This window comes from Hyaena hyaena, unplaced genomic scaffold (genome assembly GCF_003009895.1).
Source record: "Hyaena hyaena isolate Hyena2069 unplaced genomic scaffold, ASM300989v1 scaffold_910, whole genome shotgun sequence".
NCBI lineage: Eukaryota > Metazoa > Chordata > Mammalia > Carnivora > Hyaenidae > Hyaena > Hyaena hyaena.
In genome coordinates, this window is record NW_024081547.1 from 356749 (window position 1) to 377278 (window position 20530).

General features: G+C 39.8%; 1 protein-coding gene across 2 annotated transcripts in view; it reads right to left on the reverse strand.

Annotated features, from left to right (window-relative positions):
* The window catches only part of PIEZO2 (piezo type mechanosensitive ion channel component 2), a 449780-nt gene that overhangs the window by 95820 nt on the left and 333430 nt on the right, over window positions 1-20530 (reverse strand). The window contains exons 13-19 of one of the 2 annotated variants that reach the window (XM_039220834.1): window positions 18799-19029; window positions 15878-16001; window positions 14167-14450; window positions 12470-12618; window positions 9994-10167; window positions 6250-6291; window positions 114-146 (exon numbers count right to left, since the gene is read on the reverse strand). In XM_039220834.1, coding sequence (XP_039076765.1) covers window positions 114-146; window positions 6250-6291; window positions 9994-10167; window positions 12470-12618; window positions 14167-14450; window positions 15878-16001; window positions 18799-19029 — 1037 coding nt within the window. The remainder of the gene's footprint in view (window positions 1-113; window positions 147-6249; window positions 6292-9993; window positions 10168-12469; window positions 12619-14166; window positions 14451-15877; window positions 16002-18798; window positions 19030-20530) is intronic. The other variant, XM_039220835.1, reaches the window with a different exon arrangement.

Genomic DNA, 20530 nt, shown 5'->3' on the forward strand with positions numbered 1-20530 from the left:
GACACCTAAACTTGACATTTTTCCCAGAGGAGAAAATGGTCAGAGTTTAGGATGTAGAAGCATGAAATGGCATCATGTAGAGCAAGCATTTCATGGCTTCACGGGGGACTTACTCATTTTGGTGGATTGGTAATTTTTTCTTGATGCTGCTCAAAATAATTGAAATAGAAAGGAAAAAAAGGAGATGAGAACAGAAGAATTATAAGGAATGTCAGAGATCACACATCATGCTACATATCATCCACTATCGCATTCCTGTATGCCGGTTGCAGTAAGTCCTAATGCCAAGTGCATTCCAGGATGGCATCAATAGCGTGCTTTTGCTATGAACCCTAGGCTTGGCAACTTGAGTTGAGAGTGGACAGGATTGCGGGTTGTAAATGGGGAGAACGTATAGACTACAGAGGCAAATCATGTCATGCTTGTTTTGGTGGCGTAGCAAACCATCCCGCAAGAATCCAGTCATTTCATGCTTTTAATAGTTTTTAAAAAAATGATTCTTAAATAATGAGTAATCGTAGTCAGCCTTTGCATAGACTCTCTCATTCTATCATCATCTAAAGCTTATGTAGTGGAAGCTAAATGCTTTCAGGAGCAGAAGCCTGCATCACATCCCAGTCTGTGGGCATTGGTATTAGCCGCGGGACAAGCAGCCATAAAGACATGGTGTGTGACAGCCCACGAGAGGCATGGGGAGACGGTTTCCCTGAGCCTGGACAGCAGCCGGAGCATGACAGCTTATTTCATATTGGACAATAACAAGTACAATCTTCGTCCCAAATCATTAAAAAAATGTATCTTTTGACTCAGCCAATTTGAAGGAATATCTGTGGGGAATACACTAGATATTACGAAAAGATCTACTGGAAATACCACTAGTCTTCCCCATTTGTAATAATTAATGTATACATTTCAGCTTGATGGTAACAGGATAGACAATTAATACTGTTATTTTATCTGTATAACTGTGAGCTCTGAGCATATTATTTTACCTTTCTGGAATTCACTTTATTTTCTATAAAATGAGAAAGTTTGGCTAGATAAAAATCTAAGCTCACTTGCAACTCACTGGTTTTGTACGTGAAACACACCTGCGATGTTGGGTAACTATTGTGACGAACCTGCATTACCCTTAGACTTTCAGAGAGGTTACCATTCAAAAGTAATTCCTTTTAACAGTGTGTCAAGCAGGCAAATTATAGAAACACTGTTAATCGAATGAATATACAACATCCTGGGGATGGTTCAACATTGGTGGAAGGAGTTACCTGACTTACTACTTTCTTATTTTCCAAAGCTAGTCAATTCACCCTCCTGTCTTTGGGAAAGTCCTCCATTCTTGAAAGTCCAGTACCACATCTTATACACCAGCACTGCATGTCAAATCTCACAGGGTACATGTGCTGTTCCTGCTTTGTCAGGACTCTGCATATGAAATGGCATTCAATGTAAAAGCAACCAGGTGTCACACAACCGTCAATATTTATATGTTCTCTTCAGCATTGCCAGGTGATGCATTTTGTAAGTAAAAAGAAGATCCTTTTCATTATGACATTTGACCATCTCAGAGTGCACTTCTAACATCTATGTCAACACTGCCATGACTTGATGCACATGAAACACAACTTGCCAAGACTTAGAACTAATTTATGGAATGAAACTTACAGACATGAATCTGTTTCTGAAGCTGCAGTTCTGCCTACATAACAAAAAGTCCTGAGCAACAAGGCCCCCAAAGTGGTGGGCCAAAGGCAGTGAAGACTGAGGGGAGACTAGCTAATGAAGGAAACACGCTAGAGGAAGCCTGGTGTAAGTATGACTCGAGGATCAACTTCTGGAAACTTGTTAATAGTTTACAAGAGATCTGGGACTAGATAATGCCGGAGAGAAGAGAATCGGATACGTGTGTTTAAACCAAATATCTGCACATTTCCATCTGACATAATCCTTATGAGGAAACAGGGCAGCCGGCTACCTTCTGGAGCAGACTAACCTCAGGTGCTTGTGATGGATGGCAAAGGAAAAAGGGAAAACCTCGATCAGGCTGTCGTTGACTGGGGTGTAGGAGTCTGTTAACTGGAAAATTGCATGAGAAAATCTGTGTGCATAAAATATGTACAGACAAAAATATTTTTAATGCCTGACTGTTGTTTATGATTTTAAAAGGACACCTGTGTAAAGCCGTTCATTTTCTCTTCCATTTTTTCATAACAATTTTTTTTGAAGGCAATACAGAGGAATGTTAAAGCATGTTCATTAGAATCAGAAAGACTTGGATTCAGGCCTCAACTAGACAACTCACTAGCCAGGTGACTTGGCAAAACGCCCCACCCCGTCTCCTAAATCTCAGTGTGCTGATCCATAAAATGGAGTAGCAGCACCTACTTCGCAGGAAGCCATGGGATTTTTGTTAAGCTCTTAACACATGCTTAGTACACAGGGAGTATTTTTAAAGTAAGGAACTATCTGCTAATGATAGCAGATACACTGCTTTGATAATCTGTATCATGAAGAGGAATTAGAAACACGCCTTTGTAGGGGACCACACAACGCTAGACACTGGGGTAGGTGCTCAACTTGGACTATAACTCTGTCATCAGCACATTCGTGAACAAAACTTGTTATTAAAATGGCTACGTGGAAGAAAAAGAGCAAATGTTTCTTCCTTGGGCGTCTGTCTCCACCACTCTCCATCTTCGGTACCCTCTGGTGTCTGCCCAGCCCCTCCCACCACTACAATCGCTGAGGCTGGGCCCCTGAGGAGGTAGGGCTGTCTGTACAACATGGAGTTCATGGGCAGAACTAGTCCCCGGTCTGCCATCGTGAACATCTGGACCGATTCTCCAGGAAAGCCTGTGGTAAGTCAATCTAGATATTTCCCCCTAGTAACTTTTAAAAAGGGATCCTAGTTTTTTAAAAAAAAATTAAATTAGTAGCCACACTCCTTGAAACTTCTGGCAAAGAAACTTACAATACTTATTGATCCTCATGGGCAAATTATCTAATCATCACTTGAAGGAGACTTATTAAATAGGGTGATGAACTGGATTCTCAGAGAACCCCCTCCCCTACTTCCTCAAATCCTACCTTTTGGCATGCCTCCCCTCTCCCCACCAGGAGTTCATTTTCTTTTCTTTGCATTGTCTTTATCCACACCTATAACTTCCATGCCTTGCTTTTATGATGATGATCCAGGCAGGCTCTGAGCTGTAATCCTCTCACTGACTGGCCATGTCTCTTTCTACATTTTAACAAAGTGGGTGACGTTTTTCTCTCTGTGTCTTCACTCACTCTTTCCTTCATGCACCCACAGCTTTCTTTATATGATCTTCACTGTGTGCATCTCTGCATTTGTATCGACATCATTTTATTCTAATTATGGCTCTGGGGATTCTTCCTTTAAAGGACAGAAATCCAGACTTAAGTCTACAGGGCTCGCTTGCAAAATGTGATTGACTGAATGTCTGGTGAATGGATTCCATGTACTGGATGGGCATTCTTATTTGAAACAGAAGAAACAAATTATGTTAAATGGACAGCTGAAGAGGCTTAATTTTGTACTAGGAACTGACCTGGACTCAATATATTAAGCCACATATTAAAGAAAATGGAGTCTATCACTGCAAAATCTCTTTAGACTAAATTCCATTTATTTATAACTATTCTAGTTTGGAATATGTGGTAATATAAACTGCACCCACCCCATTCATTAGACTATTAGAAAAGAGAGCTATCTTGTACATTTCTAGTGTTTATTAAGTAATATTTAAAGAATATCTATACTGCTTAAGATTATTTTCTAGAATGTATACATACTTTTAGAAGACTGTAGTCACAGATGAGCCATTGATTTGTAGGTTTAATATCACATATTAAATGTGTGTGGTAGTAATTCTTTCAAAAAATCTACTAGACAGGATTGGGTATGATGACTCTAATTTCTGCATATGTCACAGAAATGACCTGTTAAGACATTCCAATTTATTCTGTTTATGAACTCAGCGAGAACTTCCCCACAATTATTCATATCATCAAAATTTTATCAGTCATCCACTGTCCTCAACACTCTTGCCTCACACCTTGTGAGGCCATGTCTAAATTTTGATCAACCCAGAAGATGAATATAGGTATGTCTTTCCTTTCATCCAGAACTCACATTTACAAACACATTATTCTCCTTGTGAAACGACACTGAGCATTAAGGAAGAAATTATGGGAGAAAGAAAGCTCACTTACTTAATAAAAGAATTGACTTCTTATTTTTAATAAGACTAGGACCTATTTCAAAATTTGGCGTGCTTTACAAACAGCCGTTCAGAGGCATAGTGGGGGAGGACTTTTTTGGGGAATGTCTTCCCTGGGCCATAAATCTGGCCTTCCTTAATATATTAGCAGTTAGACAAAAACGAAAGATTCCACTGGAAAGAAGACAGTGCTAACAGTGGAATTCTTTGAGTTTTTAATTCTTTTAGAGGACTTTGAATTCTAAGAATTCATGAATGTATTCCCTGGCCTTGTGACTTGAGCTAATAGGCATAGGCTTTCTCTCAAGAGAGAAGTCTGAGACAATCAGAACCATAGCTTATATTAGCTTCTGCTGTTGGAGCCCATCAAACCAACTCCTGCCTTCTTAGGTATCTGAGCCATCCCCTCATATAGCAGATGGTAAATACTTTCTCTGTGAGAGACAGAGAAAAAGATATGGAGGGACAGGGGAAGAGGGAGGAGGCCAGGAGTGCAGTGGAGGGAGGAGGAGAGGGAGGGGTAGTATGGGAAGGATGGAGGGAGAGAGAAGGGGGGAGACAGAGAGAGAGAGAGAGAGAGAGAGAGAGAGAGAGATTGAAATAGAACTTCCTTATGTTTTGGAGATGAAATTTCAATAGTTGCTCAAGATCTCCAGCTAGAGTTTTTAGCTAAAAACCTGAGGTGGACTTTTCTCCTTCAGGCTATCAACAAAAGTGCCCCCCACCCCCCAAAAGGAACCAGTCACTCCTCACCCCTCCTTCTTCAGTGATTTGTACCATGATGCACTAATTTTTTACACTTCCTTCCAGAAGTTTTGCCTCCCAGGGTTTGCTACTTGGTTGTCAGCATTAGGATTTTTTGTAAGAGAATAGTGAATGAGGTAGCAAATGAACAAATCTTAGAAAACCAACAGATCTTTCGAAAAACAGTTATTTTTTTGATTGGATTGCAAAACACAGGTCTTTCGAAAAACAGTTATTTTGTTGATTGGATTGCAAAACACACGTTTCTATGACCTAAATGACTGGCTTTATTACTAATGACATAAAGTTATAGGAGTGGATATTTTAATTCACCTCTTTAATAAAGTAAGGATAGCTGTAGTAAATTCGATCCTCAAGGATCTTTTCTCTGTATTCTTAGGGGAGTTGATAAACAATACTTATCAAAGCTTATTGTTTATTATGGGTGGTCACTTGCATGTTTTATCTCCCCCGCTGGGTGACAGAGCACTAAGGTAGGGCCACATCTCAGTGTCCATCTCTGCATCTTTTGTGGAGTCTGGTGATGTAAAGTATCTTTCTTCAGTATGTTGACCTTTCAAGTAAGGGTATATTTGAGGAATTTGAGGTCTTAATTTTCTTTTAACCATATATTGTTGTGACTATTTTCATTTCATTCAGGAAATATCTACGGAGGATCAACTAATAGGTAAGGCCCTGAAGTAGGTGTTATATTGACACAGTGGTAAATTATACAAGGACTCCAGGCCTGAGGAGCAGATGCCTCTGACAGGGGAGGTAAGACAGGCAGGCAGGTGGAGAGCTGGAAGGCAAGTATCAGGAGGCAGCAATGATAAAGAGCTATGGATATTCAGAGGAAGGGCAGATTACTTTTAGCGGAGAAAGTTGGCATTTGTGGGCAGGTTCGTGGAGGAGGTGGTTCTTGAGCTGAGCTCTCAATGATGTGTTCAAGAGCAAGATTAGCTCTCAGGTGAGCCTTGAACTAATTTACCCAAGGTTGTAATTGATGGGGCATATGTTTGAACCAGGACCAAAGGCCAAGCACCAGCTGAAGACCCTTGGCAACCTCCGAATGCACTTGCAGCGCCATTCGGTATAGACACCAAATGGTTTCATTAGCAAAATACATCCACGAGCATACCTGAAGACCACTGTCCACTATCTGACGACATCATTTTTCATTTACAAAATAGTAAGGTGTTTAACACACTAAGAGACCGTTAAAAAAAAAAAACAAGAAAGAAAACATTGAAGTACCCACCTATTTATTATTAGATATACGCGCCCATTGACTTTGGCATGGCTACGAGGTGAGAGATGGAAGCACAAGGTGGCATGTGGTGGTGATGGGGAGACAGATAGGAGAGAGAAAGAGGAGACTGTTAGAAAGGAAAGAAGTAGACCGTCTTGTAAGCTTTACGTCATCAAGCGTGTCATCATCGACACTTCCATGCATGAAGACAAGTCAGGACAGCAGGATTCAGGTGCAACGTGAAATTAGATGTATTCAGGAAAAATGGTTGAAGGTAACAAGTCGCTCCTTTGTTCTCGTCCCTCCCCTTCTCACACACTTTACTAAAAATCTGTAACCGTTCAATTTTCAGAGCACATTTATCAAATAAAATACAATCTAATAGAGTAACTCTTGCTCCTTTCCCTGGACTAAAAACAAATGAAATCCTACTAAGTAATCATATACAGCATATTGTTTTCTATGCTTTCTAAGACTGAAGGTAGAAAAAAAGCCATTTTGTTTCCATATACATTAGAATACTTTCTAAAACAAAGTATGGAGGAATTGTAGGGATGGATATTAAAGAAATACATAATGGATACCTAGTACATTATTATGAAGTATAATTATTATCATATTTATGTTGTATTTATGCTCTAATATTATATATTTTATCAATATATAAGTGAAATAATAGCCTGGGAACACCTGCTTAGAAATAAAAATAGTTTTTCTATTATTATGTATACCACAAAACTTTTTCATAATACTAACTTGATAATTCTGTAAGGCAAAACACAATAGATTCTGCTTCAGACACATGCGACATTTGCCTATATGACCTATATGTGCACAAAAACATAGCTCACACAAATAGCAAACAGAACAGGAAAAGAACAGTTGGATATTTACAGAAACAATAGTAATAGAATCAAAGTAAGGAATATAATGGGTTGATTATTCCCAATTCATGGGCCACAGTGGCAGCAGAGAAGGCAAAGCCTGACAGTCCATCTCAACACCGTAAATATTCCTTTCTCTTCATCAATTTGATCATAATGTGGTCATTTGTAAGGGCTCCAGGGACAAAAAATACTGTGAGGTGAAAACTATTAGTAAAGAAAATACCAGAATGGAAACAAGTTGCTTAAAAAGATGGGATATGTATCCAAGGTTCAATGTTACAATTCGGGAAACTTTATATTAAATTCTTGCAGGAAGTCCCAAAGCACCAAACTTGAGTTTGAACCAAACTTCAAGCTCTTTAAGGTCCTAGACAACTCATATTTTTGAGGAACTAAAAATGAAATCCCATGTTCCTAACCTCTTGAGATAGGTGGCCTTATACACTCTCATTGCTGTTTATGTTTTCTTTGAAAATTAACTGTTCAGGACAATGCTCAGGATTAAGCCATGGACATGAGGATGGTAAGTAATGACCTCAAATGGTAAGAGATCATTTAGAGCTTCCTTCCTCTCTTGCCATGACATGGAGGGTGAGGGTTGTGAACGGAGCAGCTGTGGCAACAGGGAGAAAACATCTTCACCTGAGAGTGTAGTCCTTCCCCAGAATCTACATAATTAAATAATGCCATATGCTTCCAGGAAACTCTGAGGAACAAATTCAGTTTTCACATGCCCTAGGCGACTCTTTTGGGCTGGTACAATCTTTGCTGAGCTGCACTGTCTTCTGCAAAACTGTGGCCCTGAAAGAGCCCTATCTTCCCAGAAAATTGTAACCTATATCTCTATTTGATTGTGTGACATTAGAATCAAAGACTTATGATAATATGGCAGGGTGCCTGGGTGGCTCAGTCAGTTAAGTATCTGACTTCGGCTAGGGACATGATCTCGAAGTTGATGGATTCAAGCCTCGCATCCAGCTCTGTGCTGACAGTGCAGAACCTGGAGCCTGCTTCGGATTCTGTATCTCCCTCTCTCTCTGCCCCTCCCCTGCTCATGGTGTGTGTGTGTGTGTGTGTGTGTGTGTGTGTGTGTGTGTGTGAAAAATAAAATAAATATTTTTTTAAAGGCAATAAAAAGTTTCTACATCCTGGAGGAACTTTGAGGAGAAAATAAAGATTCATGGGAAGAAAGGCATTTTGAAAATTAAAGGTATCATTAGCATTCGCCAACGATTACATTTCTTCTACAAGCATATAAATATGCTTTGCTGACTAAGAGGCGTTTCTCGATTATTGAATATGACTTTTTGAACAGATGGTGAGAGTTTATAATTAAATAAAGCATATTACCTTGCCAGAGTTAAATATCAAATACTAATTTTAGCCCCGGGTGTGGCAAGAAATGTCAAAAAGGTCATCAAAAATACTTTTTCTAATTATTGGTAAATCTCACTTAACTAGATCAGCACTAGGTTTGCAAGCTTTTTACCTTAGAGTGACTTCCTCTGCTGACAAGTGTGCCTATCAATCTCTCTCCTATGGGGGTCCTGAACTTATAATAACTACCTGATTTTTCCTAGTGTTTGATTATCACTGAAGGCAGCCACTGACCCCATCCGTGCAGGCCCTCTTCCTGGTTGAGCGCTGGGAGGGGACAGGTTTTAGCGGAGTTACTTATTTCTGGCGGCAAGCCAGGATAAGAACAGCTGCTTGCTACCTCTAGATACTACTGGTTGGGAGCCATTCGCATACTGAAAGTCATCTGGAGCAGACTCAGAATGAAAAAGAAATGTAAACTCAGATTCAACAAAACGCACTATGGAAAATAAATCTGCCAGCTATAAATAGATAGATAAAGACTTTAAAATGGTTTTCATCACTAAATAAAAGAGTTTTGGAGTTATCTGCAACTTCAGTCCCTACTACAGCAGAAAACGGAACGCTTGGTATTTCATAAACAGTGTGTGATGAAATACTACTTCAACTTCTTTTGATGTACTCATTTTTTTCCCCTTAAAAAAGGGTTCGGAGGGAATCCAAAAAGGCTAAATGGGATTGTCAGCTGGCGGCTACGCTCCTTTCATACAGCCCTTTGCCCCCTTGGTTGCTTAACAAGTGTTTTTTCCAGGAACTGAATGGAAAGGCTAAATCTGAAACAAAAGAGGAAAATCAGTATGAGCGTTCATTAGAAGAATGCTTGAAATTTCCCTGTGAGGGACCAGATTGAGAGATTTGCGATAAATCCATCGTGGTTTCAACACACAAGGGCAGGGAGAGAGAGATCTCATCTGTTGCTTGTAAACACTTTATATTTATCGATGAGAAGACAGCAGAGAGATGATCAAAGCAAATGCTGTCTTCACTCTATTCCCTTACTTGTTATTCTAATTACGAGACTGGAGATTCTATCGTTTTGAGCTGAGGTTCTTTATTTCCAAAGCGGAAGGGAAAATCTCGTGGGTCACCTTTTGGTATGCTCTCTCTTCTTCACTGGCTGTCAGCACAGCACAAAGCCCATCCTCTGAATCAGCCAGATTTCCTGAATGTTCTCAAAATAACATCACCAACCCAGACACGAAATACCCACCGCCACCTCGAAAGTGTTTGCGTCTGCGCAGCTATTCTGAATCTACTCACATGGTGATCAAGATCGCTTTGTATTAACCAGTCATAAAAAATCTACTCACATGGTGATCAAGATTGCTTTGTATGAACCAGTTATGAGTTACCACGAATTGTTCCCATTGCTCATGGGAAATTCAAGGCTGAAACTCTACGTTAGTTCTTGGCCTCCGGCAGGAGCCCCACTGAGGTGGGGAATCACCTTGACCACAGCAAGAAGCTTGTGCCTCTTGCGCGCGCTCACCTGTAGATGGCGCTGTCTTCCTTGCTGGGAATGGACTTCAGGTCCGTGAGCTCCAGGAACCGGTCGTGAAAGTAGTGGAGGTGTAAAATGCACACCAACAGAAAGGAGGTTGGGATGAAGATGCGAGTGAATAGTTCTGCTACGGTAAACTGTTTTAAGCCGAGATCCTCGAGCCTGTAAAACAACAAAACGAAATGAAAAGAGCCTTTCTTAGGCAACGAGGGCACTTTTTGTTTTGTTTTTTTCATTGTAAGTTACATCAGTCCTCACCGTCTCAGTTATACCATTGCTTGCATTCCCCTCTCTCCAATGCATTCTGCTTTGGTTTTGGTTTCCACCAATCCAACTGACCCGCTCTTACAGCGGGCAGGAACAACCTCAGTGTTGCCAGTACCGTGGCTGCTTCTCTTTGTTGACGTCAGCCTCTAATTCTTCTCGAAAACAATGCTGGCCTTGGTGCCACCACACTGTCCTGTTTTCCTCTTCGGTTGCTGTCTCCTCCTTTATTGGACCTCCAGATGTGAAATAGCCCCAGGCCTCGGGGTTGAGTCTCTTCTCTAGCTTACATTTCCCTAGGTAATCTACACCTCCTGGGGATTTATACACCATTTTAACACCAATGACTCAAATGCGCGTTTAGAGTTTGGGCTTATCCTGTTGCCACTTGTGCCCAAATGTCTACCAGAAGGGTTTTTCTTTTCAGTTATTTCATATTTAGTGTTTTCCAAACGGTATTCTTGATTTCCCAATTTTGCTTAGCCATGCTGCTTTCTGCCCCCGGCCCCCAACTCAAGTCCTCCTGGGCATAACTGCCAGATTCTGAAATTAGGAAGTCTTCTTTCTTTCCTTGCCTTCGCATCTCATTCTTCCACATTTCCTTCAATCTAAACATCCCTTGAATGTGCTCACTTCTCTTATCCATCTCTACACTCCCTCTTCTCGACGAAGCCACCATCATTTCTTACAAGACCATTGCTGTTACTGGCTCAACCGCCTCGGGGTTTCTATGCTTGCCTTCTGACAGCATTTTTTCCCCAGCCAGTCAAGAGTTATTTAAAGACTTGTAAAAACTTCCCCAAGAATAAGATGCCAACACCACTCTCTACAAGCCATGCACATCCTGGGTGCCCGCTGTATTCTCCCCTTCTGCTCCTTCTAGTCTCTCCCCTGCTCCCGGCAGACAAGTCTTCCTCTGGTTCCACATTCGTGCCAAACTCAGTCTTGCCTCAGGACCTTCACAGTTGCTGCTGTCTTTGCCTGGGATGCTTTTCCGCATCTTGGCTCCCAACTCAGACACTTTTCTTAAGACAAGCCCTTTACGTGGAGTTTAAATGTCTCCTCCTCAGGGGAGCCTTCCCTGACCACTCCATGTATAGTTTATATCCCTCACTGTTTACTACCCTCAGTCTGTTGTTTGTTTATCTTCACACCCTTGCGAGTTAGCAATTAATTTATTTGCACATTAAGTAGGGCTTTTTTTCATCTCCTCTCCTCAAATATAAACTCTGCAGTGCTTAGCCTCCATCTGTCTTGCTTCGTGTGTGTGTCCCCAGGCAGGGACAGTGTCTGGCACACAGCAGACACTTGATAAATATTTGTTGAATAAATGTTAAAGATACGTTAGCCTACCTACGTGGCGATCCTTTCCTTTTAAGCTTTTCACTTAGCCACCTCAGTATATTCATTCAGCCCTCTGCCCGATTCTGGTAACTAATTTCAGAAATTTATAGCAGCAAATTAGAAAAAGGCAGCGTACATGTAAAGATCTATCACATGCACACGAAAAATGATTTCATCATCATTACTCCATTAGCACTTACGGAAACTTCTTTTTTTTCTTTTAAGTTTATTCATTTAATTTGAGAGAGAGAGCGCAAGCAGGAGAGGGGCCGGGGGGGAGAGACAGAATCTCAAGCAGGCTCCACACTGTCAGCACAGAGCCGTCGTGACCAGGGCTCAAAGTCACAAACCATGAGATCATGACCTGAGCTGAAATCAAGAGGTGGAAACTTAAGTGACTGAGCCACCCCGGCACCCTCAAAATTTCTTTTTCTATGGTGTCAAGTACTCCTTAGAATCTTAGCACCTGCTACTTAAATGAGGAGAAGCTGCTGCTTTATATTATGAGCCTGTGAACCAAGTGAACCAAAAAACTGAACTTCATTGTTGAAAGCAGAAGGCATGACTGGTTAAGTACTAAGCAGGTGTTTCACATGAAACGGCCATTGAAACAAGTTATGTCATTAAAATGGCGCTGAAAAGTCACTTTTCAGTCAATATTCATTGAGTATGTACTACATGTGTCCAGATCAGGGCTCCGCAGAGAGACCATAAAATGACCTGCTCTCTAGGAACTTACAGACCCCGACGACACCATGTTTTACTAAAACCTTCCATAAAAATGTTTGAACCACATGCATGCAAATCTTCGTCCTGTCCATGGTTTCCAAAGCTCATTTTACACTGAATTGCTTACTTTTCTTTTTTCAATCCTGTCATATTTTGCCACAGGCCCGGGAAGTTTTCAAACTGATATGTGTATATAAAGATAAGCACCAGCATAGTGTAAATGACCACAGACATCCAAAAATATTTTAGGATTCGTCTCCACCATTCGTAGTGCACCTGTGAATCAGATGTTAAAAAACAAAGAAGAAAAAAGAATTCGTTATTAAATGAAAACAATTTACAAAAGCATCTCATTTATGCCAGTACCACAGGTAGTGATATTCCCAAATACTCAAAAACCAAATCGAATTCATTTGTTGTTTTGGAGGCTCTATTCCTCATAGAGTTGGTCGGATCTGGTTTGGAATCTGGGTACTACTAGAGTTGCTAACTATGTCCTTGGGTGAGTTGCTGGACCACACTGAGCTGTAGTTTCTTCTTCCATAAGTGCCTATTTGGAGGGCTGTTAAGAGGGCAAAATCATATTTATAAGGCTCTTGGCATGATACCTAGTTTGTAGGAGGCATTCAAGCATGAGTATGAGAGATGTTGCCATCATGGCAGTTACCACCGAGAGAAAACTGCCAGTGTTGAAATTCCAGGTGATACTATATGAGTAAAAATGTGAAGCCAGTACAGAGAGGTTTACCACCTCTTTGCCATAAGCCTATGGATTTTCATCAGAGAACATCTACCTTGATTTTTTTTTAAGTAGGCTTCATGCCCACTGTAGAACCCAGTGTGGGGCTTGAACTCACTATTCTGAGATCAAGATCTTAGCTGAGATCAAGAGTTAGATGTTCAATCAAGTGAGCCACTCAAGGTGCCCCTCCGCCCTGAATTTCAAAGGTATTTCAAAATTTTATGAATTTTGGTTGAGCTATTTTAATCTCTATAGTTGAATTCTTCTTGCTTATTTCAGTTGCTTTATTTGTTTGCTTGGTTGCCTGCAAGATTGGTGTACTGTTGTATGTGGTTTTTTTTTCTTTTTTCTTTTTTTTTTTTTTAGAGAGAGAGAGTGAGTGGGGAGAGAGGCAGAGGAAGAGAGAAAGAATTTTAAGCAGGTTCCATGCTTAGTGCAGAGCCTGATGTGGGACTCGATCTCATGACCCTGGGATCACGACCTGAGCTGAAATCAAGAGTTGGATGCTCAACTGACTCAGCTACCCAGATGCTTCTATTGCACTTGTTTTTATCACTGAGTTAAAATTTTTCTAGAAGTTAAGACCGAATTTGTGGAGAGGCTAGTTATTTTAGTAGAATCTTTTATACTTTTATACTTTTATACATTCTAAATAATAAGTTATTAAAACAGTTCATGCAGTATGCATATATATGTATACACACACAGTTTCCTGATTCTAAAGTCTGAAGTATAAGTGAACTGAGAATCAATCAGTATTTTAGATTATCCAGCCACTGCTCTCAAACTATCATTCAAAAATTAATTTAATTATACAGGTGTTTTGTTTTTTATCAAGAAGTTTTGAAAAACCCATGAACTTTTTTTTTCACTTTTTAAGAACCCCAAATTTTAAAATAATGAACAAGTTGAAGATAGTCATTTCCTATTTTAGGTCTTCTTAATATGTAATGTTTGATTCACATTGATCACTTTATATAATACAGGATTATATTAATTTAGAATCTTGCCAAAGGAAGCTCATGTATATTTCTGGGGCTGCTACAAGTGTTGAAAAAAATAGAAGACAATCATTTACCTACCTGATACAAGGCCACACAGAACAGAAACAGCACCATGTAGATGATTTTGTACATCACAATTTTACCCTCGAAGCTGACGAAGAAGAACATTCCTCCACAGACGTAGATCCAATACTTGATGAACATGGCCACCACCAAATTGCCTAGCACTTTCATGATGTCCTGGTCGTCATCTTCCTCCACTTCCTCTTCCTCTTCCTTCCTTCTCTCTTGCTTCTCTTCCTTTGCTTCCTCTTCCTCCTTCTCCTCCACCTCTCCTTCTATTTGTAGATCTTGCTCATCACCTTTAAAATAGAAGATTTTGCTGTTACATTTAGCTGGTTCCCTGCCCAGAGCCACATTCTGACTGGGTGTCATATGTGGGATTTGGAAACATATAATGTTATGTGTTATTCTATGATTTAAATGATTTCAGACTGTTCTAGTAAACAAGGCAGCGTTTATGACTAATCACAATCAGTTTTCATAACCTTTGTGAAATATAAATTAAAAGAAAGAAACCTGGTAATATTTTATGCTAATCTGTTTATAACATCTAATTTCCTGTCCAACATCCCATGACAGATTTAAGAACTGCAAGAATCTAGGGGCACCTGGGTGGTTCAGTTGATTGAGTGTCCAACTTTGGCTCAGGTCATGATCTCACGATTTGTGGGTTTGAGCCTGGGTTGGGCTTTGTGCTGACAATGCAGAGCCTGCTTCAGATTCTCTGGCTCCCTCTCTTTCTGCCCCTCCCTGACTTGTGCTCTCATTCTCTCAAAAATAATTTTTAAAAAAATTTAAAAAAAAAGAACTGCTTCAGATTCTCTGGCTCCCTCTCTCTCTGCCCCTCCTGACTTGGACTCTCATTCTCTCAAAAATAATTTTTTAAAAACATTAAAAAAAGAACTGCAAGATCTAGAAAAGTAACTATAGTGGTTCTCTCTCCCCAACTCTTGGTTTCCAATGGTTTCACTTTCTGCCATTTTAGTTATCTGAGGTCAACCACAGCCCAGAAGCAGATGATGGTCCTCCTGATGTATCATCACCAGGCCAATAATAGCCTAATGCCATGTCACATGCCTACGTCATTCACCTCTAGCTCATCACATAAGCTTTTTCCTATCTCACAATATCACAAGAAAGGTGAACATAATAAGATACTTTGAGAGAGAGAGACCACATTCACAGAACTTTTATTACCCTGTATTATTATAGTTGTAATTTCTTACTAGTCATTCACTACTTACTGTGCTCCATTTATAAGTTAAACTTTATCATAGGTATGTATGTGTGGGAAATGAAATATTTAGGGTTCAGTACTATCCATAGTGTCAGCCATCCACTGGGGTGGAACACGTCCCCTATGAATAAAGGGTCCCCTGTCATCATAATAACACACACCCAAACTAGTATATCAGTTTCTAATTCTGATTGTTTCATGGCTCTAAACATGTGACCTTGGATAACTATTTAACTTCTCTGAACCTATTTCTTCTTCCTTTAAGTGGGAATCAGTTTTGTGAGGATCCAATGACAGCATGTTTTCTAAAGCTCCTTGTGGGCTCCCACGTGCCACTAACTCTTACGCACTGCAATACCTGTTGTCTACTGCTCCGGGAAAATGTTTGGCTTTTATCTGCTCTGAAGCATAAGGGCTTTCTGATGTGTTTTGGGTGCTCTTTCTCTGTAATTCTGCTGAGCACAAAAATCTCTAGTCACACTAATTTACCTTTTTCTTCATTTTCCTGACTTCCGATTTTGACCTCAGATAAAAGAGCTTCCTTTTCTTGAAGAGCTTTTTGCTCTGTGAGGTGCTGCCTCAGCAGTAGCCAAAAAGTAATGGTGAAAAGTATCTGAAAGTAGAGAATGAGTAAAATGAGAAGTAAGCCACCATTAGAAGTGTACATACATTTCAACATATGCAACAGTTTCTCCATTTTTCAGTGGGAATACAATAAATAAGCCTTTCTATCTGAGACAGAGTTGGGACCCCACTTGATTTCACCTGAAAGTCACTGGCTTTTAAATCCCCTTTGCTGAAGACACGAGTGAGCATGTCGAGGGCCAGGAGTACATTCGGCAGTGTGCACAGGCCCAGGTGCACTGTCCAAACCACTTCCATCTGGGCCAGAAATCAGCTTTGGAAATTGGTCTCCCTGTAGGTACTAGTCCTCAATTTCCTGTCCTGACTGTGACATCAGCACAACTGTTAAGCGGAAGACATGTTTCTCCCATAATACTCCTCAACTCTGCAGTCTTCCTTGGTATGAAGAATTCCACAGATGGGAAAAAGTACACTGCATCCTGGAGAACAGAACCCTTTAACATCCCATTCGTCTCCCAGAGCTGAAGGAAGAGTTGTTCTAAGTGTCCTGCTTGTATATTAATATGTGGTGGAGAGCTAGGAAAAAAATAGCTGTTGCTTTCGGGAAGCTCTGTTCTTAAGAGAATATAGGACCTGGCCCATAATAGTTTCTTTTTTTGTCCTAGCTTTATTGAAACACAATTTACATGCCATACAATTCACCCACTTAGAATGTGCAACTGAGTGGTTTTAGTAAATTCACGGAGTTGTGCAACCATCACCGTGATCCATTGTAGGATATTTTCATCGCCCCAGAGGAAGTCCATGGCAGTCACCCCATTCTTCCCCACCTCTTCCCTAGCCAACCACCAATTTACTTTCTGTCTCCATAGACTTCCTAATCTTAATCTTATGTAAATGGAATTAATAACATGCATTCTTTTATAAGCGGCTTCTATTATTTGGCGTGATGTTTTCAAGGCATATTCATGTTGTAGCATGTATTGGGACCTCATTTCTCTTTATTACTAAATAATATTCCACTGTGTGGATAGACAACATTTTATTTCTCAGTTGATGGGCAGTTAGGTTGTTGAATGCTTTGGAGCTTTTAGGAATAACCCTTCTATATGCATTCCAGTGCAGGTTTTTGTGTAGACATAGGCTTTCGTTTCTCTCGGGTATAATACCTAGGAGTGGAATTGCTAGGTCTTATGGTAATTCTGTGTTTAACCTTTTGAGGAACTGAGAGACTGCTTTCCAAAGTGGCTGCAGCATTTTACATGCCCCCCCCCCCCCCAGCAGTGTACAGGGCTCCAGTTTCTCCACTTCCTTGTTAATATTTATTATTGTCTGCTTTTTTTTTTTTTTGATTCTAGCCATCCTGGTGAGTGTGATGTGGTATCTCATTGTGGTTTATAGTAGGATTTTAATAAATATTTGCCAAAGAAATGAAAACATAAATAGGCAAATGAATGGGTCCTTTTTACTTTGATTAACTGCCCACTTAACTATCCATAAATATCCACTTCTCATTTGCCTTCAGCATAAACCAGTCCCAGTAAGTCCTGGACAACATGTTTAGGGCCTGAGAAAGTTCAAGAACCAGTCAAGAACTATAGTCAAGAACACTTCTGTAAACATGGCATTAAACTTCTGGAAGTCACAAGCCATTGAATGAAATGTAATTGCAATTTGGGAAAGAAATTTGTGTCTCAAATGCATATATGTAAGAGCTTAGGGATACTTGAGGGCAGATGGGACATTTTTCCAAGAAAAAGTGAGTTATAAGCCAGGCTTGGAAAGTTTGGTTGATGGATGTAGAAGACATTCTAGCAACTGATGGATGCTATGAAGTAGCTGAGTCTGGCTCACCCAGAGTGGTCAGACCTCTGAGGATCCAGGCCATATTCTTACTGTCTTTCAATTTCCATCACAGTGATCCATCAGTACTCTGCAAACACTGTGTTTAATAATGTGCTGTGACAAATATCACCATGATGGAGATTTTACGATCTGGGGTTGTGTTTTTATCCATGACAAAGTCTTGCTTTTTTTTTTTTTTTTTTTAGCTCCTGGGTACATTAAAATATGAATGCAGACCCCGCTTTCCCCAAAATAGATGTTCAAGGCTCATGGAGCAATTACACGAGACTGCTTTCACAGTCTTACCGCAAAGTCATCAACACAAACGGAATGTGTTTAGCGTCTGCCATTCTGTTCACAAAACAGAAAGTTTGGGGCAATTTATAATCTTCTTAAGTGAAAACTATTAAAACGGGGCATGAAAATAATGAGTAGTGAAAGATCATGAGCTTTCTCACTACAAATGAAGGCACGTTATATAATCCACAGAAGGAAGAAAGTAAGTGTCCTATTTAAGTTTTACTGCTAACAGTGTTTTTAAGGCATAATTGAAGAAAAAATGTTTTTATTAATAATCGGTGATTGTCTGTAACAGCAATATGTTCAGCCTGCTTTGCAAAGTGAGATCAAAGAAAGCCCTTTAACCCTTTGATACATTTTATGCCGTATTTTCCTATTCCCCCCTCTAATTTGTACCACACTGTAATTGACATTAAAACATAACAGACTATATTTTTCCTTTCAGTGGAAAGCACTGTTATTTTAAATAAAATCTAAAAGCGTGGTGTAATATTTATTCATGTTTAAGTTATGGAGACTCTAAGCAATATGAGTTACTTTTTAGAGCTTTTAGTGTATTCATTTTTGTAAAGCACTGAATATTTGGAGTCTGTGTTTGTAGTCTGCCCCTGGATAGGCTTATTATGATTACTGTGGATTTGTTTCAATGTTTTTGTTTTCTTATTTTCCTGTTCACCTACCTTCGAGGCAAGTTCTCCTGGCTCTTTCTTTTCTAAAAATCCTGGGACCTTTTTAATTTCAGGAAGTTCAAAACTCCATATATACTGTAATATCAGCAACAGATTTCCATAGACGACCATGAACGGAGAGCTGATCATGGCATATTTTCTTCTGTTGCGAATCATCCAAAGGGTGCATGACCAAATCAACAACACAAAAGTCAACCAGCTATGATAGGTGATGCTCCAGGCCTCGAGGGAGAAAGGAAGAGGAAACATAACATGGTCACTACAGTGTATAGTCCCCCCGCTCTGGTAAGTTAAAAGTTATCTAAAAGGAAAAAGTCAAGAATATTTAAACTAAGGAGAAGAGAGAGAGGTGAAATCATGGAGAGATATCCCAACCTGGGGCATAGGGAGGGAACTGAAGAGAAAGATTGATCTTACTGAGAAGAACATTATTTTTTAACTTCCTGCAGAGAACAGAGCCAAGGGCAAGTGGAGGGGGTTGGGTTCTTCCTTCGAAATCTTTTTCACTTTAGGTACAAAGATACAAAGATACACCCTATTATGCAGTATTAAAAGTGACTGCAAGGGCTCTTTCCCTTCTCTTTCCAAACTAGCTTGGAAGTTATTTAAGTTATTTAAGAGGGCCAAGGAAATGTGGCCATAGAAATGGAAGCTGTGGGGATCACCAGGGTAAGCACGTAAGCTGGGCCTCAGAGATCACTCTTGGACTATCCAAGAAGATATACATGATAGGATTTAGAAAGTTTACACAAGAAAGGTGCTTCTTCGGCTTCTGCACACTGCACACAATAAAACCAAATTCATATAAAGGCCAGCCTCAGCTTCTGTCCTATAAGGGGTAGGACTAAGGAGCCATCAGACCCACTGGACGAATGATACATCTTCCATTCACACTAAACTTGCAAAGAATCAGAAATGTATCTCAAAGGGAGCTACCAAAATAATACTTAAATCAAGCTCAAGAATATTATTAACTTTAGGATATTTATCCTTTGTTACCATGATCTCTGATACCAAATTTTTGTGAAAAGACCTTCAAAAACATTTTCTAGACATATTTGAGGTTAATTGAAATCAACTGTATTCCCGATATCACAAATTACCAAGAGTTGGTTGGAAAGTCCAAAATGTTTTATAAGCCTGTTTTGCTTTTGGAAAATAGATAGATAAGTATTAGGACAAATGAAATCAACATGGAACAAACAAATAAATACTTCCTCTCAGTAATTTGCAAATTTGTCCTATAGGACAGCTAGCTTTTTAAGTGGTGAATTTATTTAAAATTTATTTAAACTTGTTGGTTGAAACGTATGATAAACATAAACTGGAGATTAAATTTGCTTATATTAAAATTCGGTGAGTGACTGATAACTATTAACAAGTCTGAATTATTTTCATGAAAATATTATTTCTTGGAAATACTGTTTATCAAAGGTTAGGTAATAGTCAATGCACTTGCATTAAGTAGTATATGTAATGCGTTTATCCCAGCATGAAATGCAGATGTGACTGTCACTCATTTGGGTGTGACCCAGGAAAATAATCTCCACAGATATTACAAGTCCAGCAAATCTGTTCCCCTGCACTCTATTCTCGGGAAGGTGAGGGTGGAAGAGGAAGAAAAACAAGTTATGAGGAATTTTTTAAAACCTCTTTCCTGTTTAGTGCTTAAGTGACATATGCCTTTCAGTTGTGGTAGTTGGGATACTTCTGCACTATGTTT